Source organism: Acanthaster planci, linkage group LG08, assembly GCF_054643075.1.
Source record: "Acanthaster planci isolate LZ-2023a linkage group LG08, COTS_SCS, whole genome shotgun sequence".
Taxonomy (NCBI): Eukaryota; Metazoa; Echinodermata; class Asteroidea; order Valvatida; family Acanthasteridae; genus Acanthaster; species Acanthaster planci.
The window spans coordinates 4134590-4149417 of record NC_141784.1 but is presented as its reverse complement, the minus strand read 5'-3'; the positions used below and the strand labels follow the sequence as shown (position 1 = coordinate 4149417).

The 14828-nt window shown below is 42.4% G+C and overlaps 1 protein-coding gene and 1 long non-coding RNA gene across 9 annotated transcripts in view; one reads left to right on the top strand and one right to left on the bottom strand.

Moving 5' to 3' along the window:
• LOC110974558 (uncharacterized) overlaps window positions 1-14828 on the bottom strand; it is a 22568-nt gene extending 7740 nt beyond the window's left edge. For 2 of the 8 annotated variants that reach the window (XR_002597603.2, XR_002597600.2), the window contains exon 1: window positions 14724-14828. This is a non-coding gene — a long non-coding RNA (uncharacterized LOC110974558). Of the gene's footprint in view, window positions 1-2341; window positions 3373-8886; window positions 9187-11773; window positions 12510-14723 lie in introns of those variants that run through there. The other 6 variants (XR_002597604.2, XR_002597598.2, XR_015426205.1 and 3 more) reach the window with 5 other exon arrangements.
• Window positions 4021-14705, top strand: LOC110974556 (uncharacterized). Its single transcript, XM_022226294.2, has 3 exons — window positions 4021-5573; window positions 7845-7990; window positions 12358-14705. The coding sequence occupies exons 1-3, from the start codon at window positions 5180-5182 to the stop codon at window positions 13003-13005; spliced, it is 1188 nt and encodes a 395-aa protein (XP_022081986.2). The 5' UTR covers window positions 4021-5179; the 3' UTR covers window positions 13006-14705.

The window sequence follows — 14828 nt, the reverse complement described above, 5'->3', positions numbered from 1 at the left end:
AGATCTTGCAACAAGCCATCTCTGGAGCTCAGTAAAATACGCTGGCAACTATCGGGAGAGTTACCATCGTGATAACCATAGTTTTTGCTGCGTGCAGGGGTACCCCATTGTCTGTCCATTACCCAGCATGAAACATCGAATTTAGCCTGGTTTCCCCGGAGAGGCGCAGCATCAGCCAATAGTCCTAATGACAGACACAATTATGGAAACGCCTGTTTGAGACCCAATCAGTGAACAAAGGTAAATATCTTGTTCAGACTTCACAGTCTTAATTGTTTCCTATCGACACCACGAAACTTAGCATTGCTGAAACGCACAATCATATTAAAACGCTTTCTTGTGCATGGCTGACACAAACAGGGACGCAAAAAATCGGCACATTTAGATCATGTTCAACTTTGCCAACTCTTGAGCTCATTCAAACACTCGCGCTTGCACGACGGGCATAAAACGATCCCTTATATCTCTTATAGATACCGTACATCGTATATAGAAATGGCACCCCAGCGTTCAACAGTGCTGAGCTGCATGACTTTAAGTGAGATACATCGAACTGAAGTACCAGTTTAGCTTCAACGAATGGTATAACAATCTAATATTTGCAGTTTCGGTTGCCGTATTGTTTCATTTTTGTCGTTTGACTTCAAACACCACCTCTTCAGGGACTGTGTACATCGTGACATCTGCGTACTGTCAGCGTTGTTCAATCTACGGTGGGTTTTAGAAGACATCGTAAATCGTGAACACTGACGTTCAAAATAGAGTCATGACACAAGGCAAGGCCCTACCAAAAATCGCGAGAATTAACTTGTTTCGGGATAGTCTTGGCATACAACCATATGACTTAGTTCTTAAGCCCGAGTAGAATATGTCCCTGTGAGTCCGCTTAAGTCAAATAGGGCCTATATGTATCTGAAACGGGGTGGAGGATTAGGTGTGATGGGGCGAAGGGGGGGGGGAGATAGAAAAACGCCACAAGCGGTGAGACGAAGGGCTATCTCCGTCCCTTCGTGCACACATTGCTGAAGAGTGGACCTATAGTGCACACGGTACAATAGGCCGTTTGGAAATGTATTGGTCTTTAAAAGGTATGTTGTGCAATGTACATGTACTGTGTATGTACATGTACATGATTGCACTTGGACGCGTACGCAATGTAGCCGATGCAACCCCGGTTTATCATCCCGTCAGGTACCTAGTCAAGAAAATGTTTTGGCCAGCATCTTTAGCTAGGCCTCCGACTACGTGAGATCACTTTCAAAATAAACCATTTGTTTTTTATGTCGACCAAAAGGTTCATGTTGAACAGAGGCACGTCCTGTTAGATTACTGCTAAACAATCATGAAATACTTTGAAGGAAAAAAAAACCTAATATTTTAAAAGGTTTCACACAAAAAGTTTCATTAAGGGAATGGACATGTGCTTGGCCGGGCTCTGGTGGAGCCCGGCCAAGCACATGTTTATTCCCATTCATAAATACCTCTTTAGTCGAGTCAACCGAAGTCAAAATATGACGGATTTCAACGATTTTGTTATAGAATTTTACTTTCACTTTCCCGAACACCTTTGTCCATTTTATGGTATATTCCCTGCGCAAATCGTCTTGAAGAATCTCCGTATATGAACTTGGCGCACGCGTGGCGCGTTGTATGTGCTGCGTCGCAAGCAGACTCTTGACCAATACGGATGGAGTAAACTGTCACGTGTCCAGGTGCCATAGCGTTTTTTTACACAGTGGACATTATACACATACAGCATGGTGAGGAAGTAGTGGTGTAGGTGCGCGTCGAGAGGTAAAGCTGACTTACACCTTGGTACTAGTATTCCCACTATTTTCCCTAAATAAACCATGCTGTATTTGTTTTACTACATCTTACAAATATTCAATTAAATGTTCAATCCTCCACGTTCCGACTAAGAAACCTCTGCAAAATCCACCTTTTTGGCTTGACAGTATTTTCCAGGAGCTGTCAATAACTTTTCAATAACTACCCTCGTAGATTTTGCATCTTTATTCAGCACAATAAGTTCATGTTCAGATAATTATCGATAAAGACGGAAGTCTAACGTTACTTGTACTCACAGGCGCCATTGTTGTTTCTCAGCTGCTAAATTTTTGTGTAATAGTAGTCGAGTGCAGATGTGCGTAGCAACAGGGCTGCAATAGTCTGGTGCTGACATAAGTTTATTGTCTTTACTGTAATCGTTATTAGGATACAACTCCAGACTGGTTCCTTAAAGACTTCATGACACAGACTGACATAGACTTCATATTTAAGCGGCGGGTTTTTTGGTGCTACTAGAAAAGTATTACCGCACAGCAGCGTGGTGGATACTCACCCGTAAGACGTCACCTGAATACACCAGTGTTACACGCAAGGGAAGCCACAAAATGAGGCTGATCGAACGGTGTAGTGTATTCGCCGAGGCATTCTGGGAAAAAGTTCAAGTCCCCGCCAGGTTCCATCATGCCCGTGCTCGAACAGTCCACCCGTGACGTCATTACACTCGGGGATCCTCCAGAGACCCGCTCGCCAGCTGGGGTAGTGGTGGCTTACACCAGGGCAGACACGAAGATCACGTGGTGGCTAAACGAACGCTCTCGTGTAAGTTTGACTTACACATGTAAGCTAATTGAAACGCACCCATTTCTACTTCTCTGATGCGAGATGGAATTGGCCAATGACGTGTCCGATTTGATCAATATTTATGAGGTGCAGTAATCTCAACGGGCATCTCGGCCGCTGCACCCGGTATACAAACGCGTGCAAGATTTGTCGCTTGAAAGAACGGAGCCAGTGAATGTACACACATCTCAGACGTCATCAGATTTTCTACACCTCCGTTTAAGAGTAGAAGCCGGGCACATGGACTAATATAAATTATGCACTCAGCTTGTGGACCCCTTCCTTGCTAGCACAGTTTAGGCGGCTCCACGTGCCAATTCAAAAAAGCCAATTAGAAAAGAGGCCAAAAATGCCGATTGGTCGATCGTTGCCACGTTGAATATGTTGCGTAATAGGTACGGTAGACGCCCATCGATCGATCATGCTTCAAGCCAAAGATACGGGTTTCTTTAATACTTAGTGATTTGTAGAATTAATTGCCATTGGCTGCATATGCCGTTTGCTGGCATGTAGAGAGGTCCTGACTTTTTTTTATATCAGAGCTACACAAACAAATGAAAAGGCAAGAAATGTTCCACCACGAAAGCACGGGCCACGCGTGTTGGCTGGTTCCTGATGTGGGATAAGTGTAATACAATGTACCAACTACCATCTACTTCTACCCAAGTCAAAGTGGCCCCCAAAAGGTGATATATAGAATGCACGAAGAGAGACCAGAGACTTTTCTTTATCTTGGAAAAGAACCCCATGTTGGAACCACACGATGGCAAGTAATGTCCAAGAAAATAGTTCATTACGCCATAATTTGCGGTCTGCTCCACCCATGGGGCATGGCATGGAACTTATTCACACGGTAATTACGTTATCACTGGCATTGTGCCGAAGACCGATGAGCAGGTGGGTTTTCGTCAGTCATCTTTGTTGAAACAGCGAGCCCTCCCAGCGTGCCTCGCTGTATTTGTTTTGATCGCTCACTGTTTACTCCTTTTATATGCTCTCCACATGTGGCAAGCGGCGGCAATACCTTTGCTGAGATTCTGTTCAGGTCCCACGTGTCACCACTGCCCCGCTAAACACTCCTCGAGCTGTTGGGTGCATGAAACGAGACGTCGCGCCGCATCCTCAGCCTGGGGGCCAGGCTTTATTTACATGTCTCCCCTCTCATTGGGCCAGGACGGTGCATAATAAATATAAAAGCATGAATAATTTACCACCGTCAACTCCTTCAGCGCGCACATGGGGTGCATGTACTGTACGTACTGTACATGTACATGTACATGTACTGTACATGTACATGTACTGTACATGTACATGTACTGTACATGTACATGTACTGTACATGTACATGTACTGTACATGTACATGTACTGTACATGTACAGTGTACGTGTACATGTACATGTAAGCCAACAGTTTCCTCTGGATGAATGAATAACACATGGCCAGGCTTTGTTTTCCCGCACGACGTTCAGTATTGGTCAAATTAAAATGCTTCATTACCACAATTTCATGTTTCAATGTGGAAGCAGGACTGAAAAAAAAATTACTGCATTATTTAATAAACTACACGTTTACCGCTGTCGATGCGGCCTTCTCCTTTAGATTCAAGTTTCGGCAACTACAAATAATTCAACCCTGCTTTTCTAACAATTCAGTCCAGTCTGAATGAAAGAGTGGACGGAAGTGAATGCACTGTCCAAGTCCTGACAGGGTGCAGTGGGTTACCCTTCATACCCCCCTTAAAAAGACAACAGTATAAAAAAAACCTAGAAAGGGAAGGAAAACAAGGATCCCCATAAGTTTCTCTAGTAACTTCGAATATGTGGGACGGTGCCGCGTTCCCAACCCCAGACCCTCAGTTGAGACAATTACTCAAGTCAAGTTGTATGCTCGACCTAGTATTCACTGGACTGACAGTGCTTGCCAGTTCATATGAACATCCTCGAATGGACATTGAGCCAATGAAAGAGTCAGTATGCAAATTGAGGTTTTTCCACAAGTGGAAGGAAATGTAGTTCGACGTTTCTCGCTCGGCAGTCGTCACATGCGATCGGACAGCCTTGATTTGCCGTGTCGTCAGGCTCGACTTGTCACCAGTGTCTAAAGGTGATCCACTGTATGTACAATTCCACGTGACACAACTGAAGCGTGTCACAGTAGACGAATATGACACCACGACTGGCTCTCGATCGTTACGTCCGGAGCAGCTTGGCTTGAAGTTGCCACACCAAGACACATCGAGTCAACGTGTTCCTGTATCACGTGGCAATCTAGTAGTCGCATCGTACACGTTTACCCAGTTGAAGAAACATTAAGCATTTCTCCTGGGCATATTGTTCGTATATTCGGGGCAGTTTGGCAACTTCACCAGTTTGTCCTTAGGACGGAAGAAGGAGAGGTTGGATGAAAAGAAAGCACTCGGCGGTCGCTCATATCATAGAGCAAGTTGCTTGCTCTATGCTCACATCGCTAAGGCTAACACAGTGAGCAATCCCGTTGCGTTACAAAGCAGCAGCAAATTATTTCTCTGTACTGGGGCCGCCGCCGTGACGATGGACAGGGGAGAGACAAGCCAGCCGTTCTTGGCAAGTGATCATCACCTCACCGCCACACACCATGTAGATGCCGGCCTCCCTTCTTGTGGGTCACTGAGATCATCTACTGTGAGTCACCTGCCGGTCAGCGGAGCGCCATCCATCAACAGCCGGCCGAACCAGGCATCCCCGGCGCAAGACACCACCGATCTGCCCTGCTCTTCCTCGGGGGTGGGCGGCTTGCCCTGCTCCCTGGGCTGCTCTCCGGCCAAAGTCCGGGGCAAGGTCACCGGCGGTAAAGGGTGCCCCATTCCCTCGGTCAAGCTGCCGGAGTACCCCTGGGTAAGCGGCACACCTCCCGTAACTCAAGGTCAGACAAAAGTGCATGGGAAAGGAGCTGACGGGAAAGGAGGTAAGCTTGAGACCCTGTTCATTCGAAAACAAAGTCCGAATTCGTTGAAATTAATTAATGATACCATAAGCCTAACAGCGTCTTCTTCCTTTGTAAACACTTTCGATTGAAGGCTGTAGATATGTCAATGTCATTTTTGAGGATGTTTGTAATTCTGTCATCTCCCGATTCCTGGCATGAGCGTCGCGCGGAACAAGGGGGGTGTCTGATACCTCTCTCCGTCCCGAAAAAAAGTAAGACAAAAAGCAATTAAAAGTGACTGAAAATCGTTAATTAGACTGGACTGGACTGGACTAGGAAAATCCTCGTAATTGACACCCTTAAAAACTGTTGATAGTTTTTCATTTCGTTGCTGATGAGAGCTCCCCCTCCAACAAACACACAGAGACACGAAATTTTCTTCTCTTGAAAAAGTGTTTTGCCAGGCCCACCGCCCCCAACAATTCCCAGTTTCCCGCCTCCCCCCACTTTCATCACACCACAAGCTGGTACAGCTTCCTCGAATGTATGTTGACAATTATTAATTTCAACAAGAAATGCAGCAACTCCATTCGCCAAACTGTTAACGATATATAACAGGAACGTTGGTCTTCGGTAGGATCTTAGAGTTTTAATAAAATCTAAAGAATATTTTGGGTACCAAATGTGTCACATTGTAAGTATATTTCCAGCCTGTCGGAAACGCCTATTTTAATTCACGATTCAAGACAGCCATTTGATGTGAAGACAGGCTCTTTTTTAATGTGTTTTTCACTCTTAAGCCCAGAAACTAACAACACAATGATTGAAAGCCTTGAAGAACGATATTCTATTGTGACCCATGGCATGTTTCACCCACAGCCCGTAAGGACATGTGTGCAATTCAACCTGCTCTTTCGCGTGTGTTGCGTGTTTAGAGTTCTGATGTGTCGATTTAAAATTAATTAGCTTAAGTTTGAACTCTATTAGAAACTTCGTCGTGCATTTTTTTTCATACCGCGCCTGTTCTCCGCGTAACAGGCACCGTTAAAATCCATTGTGCCTTGTTTGATTCGATTGTCTTTTGGTTTTGACTTGAAATTCTCGTCCCCTCTATTTGCAGTCTTTAGACCAAAGATTGAGAGCAAGGTTTTTTCATGATTTACTGGGCCCCTAAATTTACAATTCGAAAAAGAAGTCCTCCGGGTTGTGGAAAATGACGACAGATGCATCATTAGAATAGCGAGTCGGAATAGGGGATGCACCCCGCCCCCTCTCTTCAACCGATGGCAAACGTGATGGTGCCAGTAAAAATGGGGCAAAATTTGACTCGAATTGCCTAATATTACAGGAAAGTGTATCGTCAATTTCTATCTTGTCCGGGAAACATACACTGGACCACTCAATAGCAATGCCTTCGCTCAAATTTCATTTCCTGAAAGTCAGTCCGAGATGAAAAATTAATTAGGAATGGAACGACGTTTTTAAAAAAAGTCAAGCTTCAGTGTCAAGACAAATAGGTTGAAAGCAGAATAGAATATTTGTAAAGGATTAACAAACGAAAACCGACTTTCACATGGAAAAAAATAAAACAAGTAATGCTGGATGAGTTGTTATTTGTTATAGGCCTATTAAGTTTGGCATTTCAAGTGGTCATCTATAAGGACACCTCGCGGTGAAAAAGCTTACGGTGATCGGTCGTTGGGACTTGAGGCACTTGCAAGACATTGTCAAGTAGGCCCCTGAGGCTCAACGGCCGCGTGGATCTATCGGGCGGACTTGGGTTAGACAATGTTCTGTCATCAAACCGTGCTGAAGTCGTAGTATTTCGGAAATGCATGACAACCGGACTTTAAACAAGTTTTAAAAGCTGAAAAATGTAAACAGAGAGAAACTATAATGGCTCATAACCTGCCCCGTACACTCTATGGACAATCAAACGTTTAATGGGAAAGATGGCCATGAAGAAAAAGGCATTTGAGAACTAAAAATTAATATACACATTAACTTCGAGCAGAAACATTGGAATTTGGATGTAAAAAAATAGAGAAACGGTTGACTTTGTCAACATAGTACAATAAAAAGATCAATAATGTAGAGAAGTCTTTCAATAGTTATGATTGAAGTGCAGCTGATGAAGACAAAACCACCTGTTTCCAGCATGTGCTAAAACATGAAGGTGATTGGAATGGCTGAGGCAAGATGAAGTGGAAACTTTAAAACGGACTAGGATCTCCTCTGTCAGCATTGAACATCTTTGATTCTATTCTGCTAACCATGGGTGATTCCCGCCAACTTTTTCTAATTGTGCAGTTAAGGCCGCCCCATCTCGCCGAGTTCGTACCGCCTTCACCAACACTCAGCTCTTGGAGCTCGAGAAAGAATTCCGCTTCAACAAGTACATCTGCAGGCCACGCCGAATCGAGATTGCATGTCTGCTGGAATTGACAGAGCGGCAGGTACACACATTTCCTTTCTCTATATGCGCTAAAGTCAATCACCAGCCAATTTCCTGCACCGTCCACCAAAATCCAGCTGATCATTCATTAAATCATAATGTGTACCATCATCAGGATCGTTACTGGAAATGGTAAAATGAAGTAAAATAGTAAAATAAAAACCCACTGCATTATGCTCATAGGTTGAGTTCGGGCGGCTTGTTCTTGTATACGAAGTGGCGTAGTTACTGGTATTCGTGCCAATATGCAGCAAGTTCATCGTATTGCTACCGTCATATTGCGTTATTCTCTCATTTTATCTGTTCTCTCTGTGTTCAAGAAAGCCCACGGAAACAAACCGTACACAAACTGTGTCACTGTTTCCAGAAGCGGTGTGGTGTAAGAAGAAAATAAAAACCAAAAAGACGGGCATTCTTACAAGCTGTGATTGCAATTGTTGTTTTCTCAGATTCCGTTTGACTTGAAGCGTTGCAACTTCCAAGTAATAGGAGCATTGATTTTGTCAGTGTCGCTGTAAGGAAATCCGTACACCAATTAGGGATTTATACACCCAGACACTAGGCCTATTTTGAAGGCAGAAATCCAATAACACGGTCTCACACAAAACTCTTTAGCAGTTGTTATCTTCACTGATATACAAACTATTCCCGAGTTACAAATCTTCCCTTCACATGTATTGATTCTCAGAATACAAATGTCTACAAATATGATTTCCAAATTCGAACAAATTTGTATGCGTTGAATAATACGCCACACATAATGAACAGTATGGCCGCCCATTATAATATGCACGAGTACATGTAGACATATGTGCCCGCGAATACAGTGACACGAAGTGAAAAGGAAATACTAGAAAATACATCCATTAAATGGTGCAATATATTCACAAAACTCACCAAATGCATACCCATCGTGGTAACCATCGTCGACTGATATTGGTGCGAAGAAAAGGGTCCACCATCATGTCCAAAGTCACGCAAAGGCTGGCGATCGCGCGAGAGGCCGGTAACGTCTCGGCAACATGGCGTCACACATCCAACCAAAGCCTTCCCTCAGCTCGCCGCGCAACTTGCGTAACACCAACAGCGCACGATTTGAAGACTTGCTCTGGATTTGTTGTACACATAATTATGTAACTATATGCTCAGTAGTCTCTTGTTAGCCTCGATCAACTAACTACACCCTGTCTGCTGAGGGGGATCTGTTGTGGTTGCCAAGAATATAATAGACTTTACACTCTGTTGGGGTTCCATGGAAATAAGGGCATGTGCAAAATTAAACTCATACTAATAAGGGAAACCCCGCACCATTATGTTACCAAGAACAATTTATGCTCAAATAAAGCGTAGTGCCGGTTCATTGTCTGTGATAGATTTCGTAGTATTGCTATGACAGTCCCGAGATTGTTGCAAAATAAACATGGAAACACTGAAAAGTGCCCTTTAATAGATTGTCTGCCTGAGTAATTTTCACTAATTATAATCAGTCATGAAAACTCTCCTTTTCAAGTGATCAGTACTGAATGAAAATTAACAAGTAATGCCGGGAAATTAACTAGCAGTGCAAGAAACATAATGTTTCATTTTGACTAATGTGAATGGACTGTGTCGCTTAGTCACATTAAATGTCTCTGTCAAGGTAATAACGCTTGAATAAGATTCACTTTTACCTCTGGCTATCATAGGAAAAAACGAGCATTCAGCCAAAGTCAAACTTAATAAAGTACCATATTCACATCGCTCCATGGTTTTATATCTGGTATTAATATTCTGACTTTTGATTTAGACATGATTACATCAATTATTCATCAAAGCAGCATTAACTCAAACAAAGCCTATGTAAAATTTACAATAAACGATCAAAAGATTCAAAGATCTTAAATGGGCTTTGTAGAGGAAGTTAGACTGCTTTAAATATGCACAAACATCAAACTGGAATACGGTAATTAATTTGTCAACTGATTCCAACTGTCAACTTACTGTCAAAGAGTTACCAAATTTTCAAGGATCCCAACTATAACCTTTCTATTTACAGGTCATCTTGTCCCTTATTCAATTTTTATTTACTTTTTCTCGGAATTAAAACCTGCTGTTTATTTGACGCATTGCAGACTTAATAAGATATTAGTTTCATTTCAGAAAATAAAGTCGAACGTTTGGGACTTAATCATTGTAATTTTGATTACGTTTAAGGTAACTAACTTTATTTACCTACATAAACAAGCAAGAATGTGGTTTGAAAATATGTGAAGAATGTGTGTTAGAAGCAGGGTAGTTTTGTTGAATTCTGTTCAAGTATTTGCATTTGTAACACTTAAATAGATCCTCTGAAACGCTTCGTCTGATAAATTTTGAAAGGAAGAAATTCACTGCGCTGTCTAGGCCTATACATTCTTTTCTGAAATCAGAAGTGCTAATATCATTGTCTTTGTAAAACTTTCAACTTTTAATCTTACAATTCTTTTGAATTGTAGCTCCACCGAGAAACAAATCCGAATATTTTGTTCCATATTCAAAGTGCACGTGCGCATTTCAAATTTTAGTCTTAAATCGACATCATAAGAAGGTGGGTCGCCTTAATGGAATTGATGCATTCTTTTAACCCCTGAGCCCATTTCTAATTCCAAGGGCTTGTGTAAATGTTTCCAGTTGGAGTGTCCTAAAGCATGATCAGTGCCATCAATACTGAGTTGGGCTGATTTCAGACCAACTAGTATGAACCGGTCTAGCCGAAACTGTGATGCACAAAGACTAATCCTGACCACTGTTCACTCAGAATGGCCCCAATAGTTGACGATTCCTGAATGAACTGTCAAAGGTTATAGGCCAGAATTCAAGAAAAAGTGCGATTCCACAGCAAATGTAAGCTTATATCTGATTTTTCGTACTTAAGCTCTGAAGTCAAGTAAAGGAAAGGACGCCATCACCCATTTTAATATTTTTAGAGTCTAATGTCATTTAAAGTTTCCGACAAGCTTTCAGTTCCCTTCGCAGCTAGCTTCCACCTTTCCTTTTTTTGCAAATTCCCCAGTTCGTGAACCCTGAAATAGTTTCCAGTCCAAAGCCAATCTTCTGTTTGTTTCCCACGCAGAATTCCCCGCGTTATGCACCGTTGTAATGAACATATAATGAAATGAAAATTATAACCTAAAGGCGGTCCTAATATTTTAACTTGTAGGATTCGTTCCTTCAGTAACACAACAGTACCAACAAATAGCATAACAAATAACAAAAACATTGTCCACGGAAAGCGTGAATAATCGGTAAGACGGAAGAAAAGCAACAATTTGCAAGGAGAGACCTCTGAAATAGAGCGCAAAAGAAACCGAAATTTTGCACACGCCCAATTATTTTATGTAAATATTCGTGGAAACGTTTGTAATCCACAAATAAGTCGCTAAAATTCTAACCATGGTGTTACAGATAGGCCTATACAGTAAATGTATGGCAAACGTATAAAAATGAAAAAGCAAGGGACAATGGGATTACAGGCAGAGAGAAGGCCAGTCAAATACATTTAAAGCAAGATTTATTTAATACACATAACTCAACAAGAGCATGCATAAAAGCAAAGTTTTGAGATGATTTCCATCTTCGACCTTTCATAAAATACCATACATTACAAACAAGCTGAAGCATGTAATAACATGCAAAGCAAAAATAATTGCAAAAATAGAGCCAAGTGGGAACTTTTATAGAGTTGCAAAAAATGAAAAGCAAGCTGGTAAAACATAACTGTTAATGAGCACAGAGAGGGGCAAATTATAATCGTCCAAATTAATACCTGAATTAAGGAGCCACACAGCAGAAACAGGCCCTGCCCAGCCAACGTCCCCATAACGATACCAGAGCGGTCGTCGAGCTGCCAAACACCGCAACAACCCACACCAGATCAGACCAGCCCAGACAAATACAAGTAGGTTGGCGCATAACCCCCAGGAATTGGGCCGCAGGGGGCCACAGCAGTCCACAGTCCAGTCCCACAGTAATGTCTCGGCCAATGTCCGGCAATGAGAGGGAGCAGATAGGTAGCAGTCGACGTAAGGAGTGTAGTGCGCTGGTGGCCTGGCATCCTTTCGAAACGCACATAATGAGTGCACATTCGACTTGGTGCCAAGTCGCTGATTGGTTTGTTTTTTCCCCTACGTTACCATCTACGCTGCATGTATTTCTAGCTTTTTAAAATGAGGAGATTTTAGATAACAAAATGAAGACCACCAATGAGACAATCAACGGAAATGAGTGGAAACATGTGACAAACAGCACATGAAGTTTGCATGTAAAAATTAAATGAGACTGTGAAACATAAAGTTCAATTTTTGAACAGCTGAGAACATAATTCTTTTTCTCTCTTCTTTTAAAATTTAGGTTAAGGTTTGGTTTCAAAACCGTCGTATGAAGCAGAAACGCCTTGCAATGAAGAATGCAACCAAAGCCAAGTGTTACCAAGGCGACATGCGCTCTCAGCAACAGTTTGCGATAGGAACGCCTCCATTTGCTGATAGGGGTGAGCAGACGTCCAACCCATGTCACGATAACCAACGGCTTGATCCTCACTACAGAAACCTCGCCACTGCCAAAGAAGTAGTGTCCGTCCCAGCAGTCTCATGCCAGCCTCCTACCAAAGCCGTTGATGCCATGGAGCAACCTTCGGCTAGTTTGGGCGCCCGCAACCCGAGGGCGGGAAGTCTGACCCTGGGGTTAGGCACCCTACGCCAATGTATTCCCGGTGGGGTCGACTCGTACCATCCCCGGTATGGTTCGTATCCGCACTCAACAGATGAGAGAATGGACAACTCCATCCCTGGTAACACTAAGACGGCGTGGTGCTCCCTGTCCACGGGATCATCTTCTGGCTCAGCTGTGAACGATGGTTACCGACTGGCGTATGGGTCTGAGATGGGCGAGTTCACCCAGGCACAGTACTCGCTGTGTACGGTGAAGGAGTCTGGTGTCGGTGGAGGGCAACAGTATGCTAACATCAACGCAAACATAATGTATGCACCTCATTACTAGAACCACAAAGAGCAAAGGTTGAGCTCGACATATTCTATTACCATCACCAAAGATAGTACATGTACAAGAAAGCAAGATAACCAATATATTAGAATTGGTGAAGTCTCATGGCGAATAACATTCCAGGTTTTGCTAGAAAAAGGTGTGGTTTTTCTCAACTTTTTGTTCTCCCACTGAGTTAAAGATTCCACTGAATTTTCTTTATACCTGACCGATGGAAAGAGCACAAAATGTCTCCTCAGGGATTTGAGGGGCACGTATTTGGGCAAAAACTCAACTTTGCTCGTCCCTGACCAAAAAAATCTTGACAACCTCCTACAAGTAGACCGTGGTTTGCCAAGATTGTACTAAGTTAAGTTTGGTGTTGGCAGTGTCGTACAAATTAGTTGACGTTGTCTCTAGCTGACCCCTCTGTGAGCACTTTGAGAAATTCTACTCTTATATATACTTTCTCAAACACTTTGTATAGGGGTAGCGACTATCTTGCTAGGGGTTAGTTGTGCCAACTGAAACATTATAAATGTTACTGACTGGGGTCTATTTCGAGCATCATAATTGTTCTATTGGAAGTCTAGAATTTTGAATACACTGCAATCTTGTTTCCAGATATTATAAAAGGTTTCTTGCATAAAAATGTCAGTGGGAAATCCTTTCACATACTGTGCTCAATATATTAAACATAATTATTCAAATTATTTTATGTAATAGATGGACAGCAGCAAGAATTGCTCAGTATAAGCTGTGCCTATTTTCACTTCAATTGCATGTAACGTGAAAACGACGTGAGCGTGAAAATGAAGGCTTTAATATCGCCAAACGTGCTTAGCGTATACCAGATTTCAGCTACAACACATTATTTGCATGCATGCAATTCTTCCCATCTAACAACACGTTTTGTAAGCCTTATATGTATCCCCTTCTCCCATAGCGTACCTGTATCGTACGTAATAGTGAAGTTCTTTTGTTTTGTTCTAATTCTTTTGTTTGATCTTGTTTGTTGGTTTTGGTTTTGTTTTATTGTTGTTTGCGCTGCTGTCGTGACGAAGCATTATGCAGGGCATTCAGTAACGAGATACGATTCTGTTAAATAATTAGGTTTCAATGGGGGACTGTGCTGTTACTCCCCTTTCGGTCGTTATACTTTTACCGTTTATGGGAAACATTTATTAACATTTGTATATTTTTATATCACTGAAAAGATTGGTTGGTAGGTAGCTTCGATGGACTCCTCACAGCTTTCTCACTTAGGTGTCAATGCAGTGAAATGGAGCAGATATGGATGCGGGATGTTTGATAATTTGATTAAGAGCATTTTATTTTCAAGATGTATTCTTTTTTGCGTTGGGAAGATGTTAATTATATATAATATATAACGGTTTGCCCGTACCCAACGTATATTAATAAGCACTGTATGCTCAGTGCTTGTCCGAGAGCTTGCGAAAAAAACCTCACAAGCTTACTCGGGTGGGACTCGAACCCACGACCTCCTGCTTACTAGCGCAGACGTCTTAACCACTCGACCACAGAGCTTGCTGGGGTCGGCTGGCCGGTCCGAGTCAAATGAAGCAGCGGGTACCGCGAACTATTTTCAAGATGTATTTTTTTTTTCAGATGTATTTTTTTTTATTATTGATTTGTTTTTCACATTTCTACTTTTAAACGTACGTTTACGGGACTTTCTCTCTGGCTTATCATGTGGGGCTGAAATTTCGACTTACCGTAGGTGGATCGAATCATATGTTGGTTGAAACCTGCTGGAGGAGATGGATACTGCATACAGGATCACTGTAGGAAAAACCACTCGTATATTGTGGGTGGTGAAG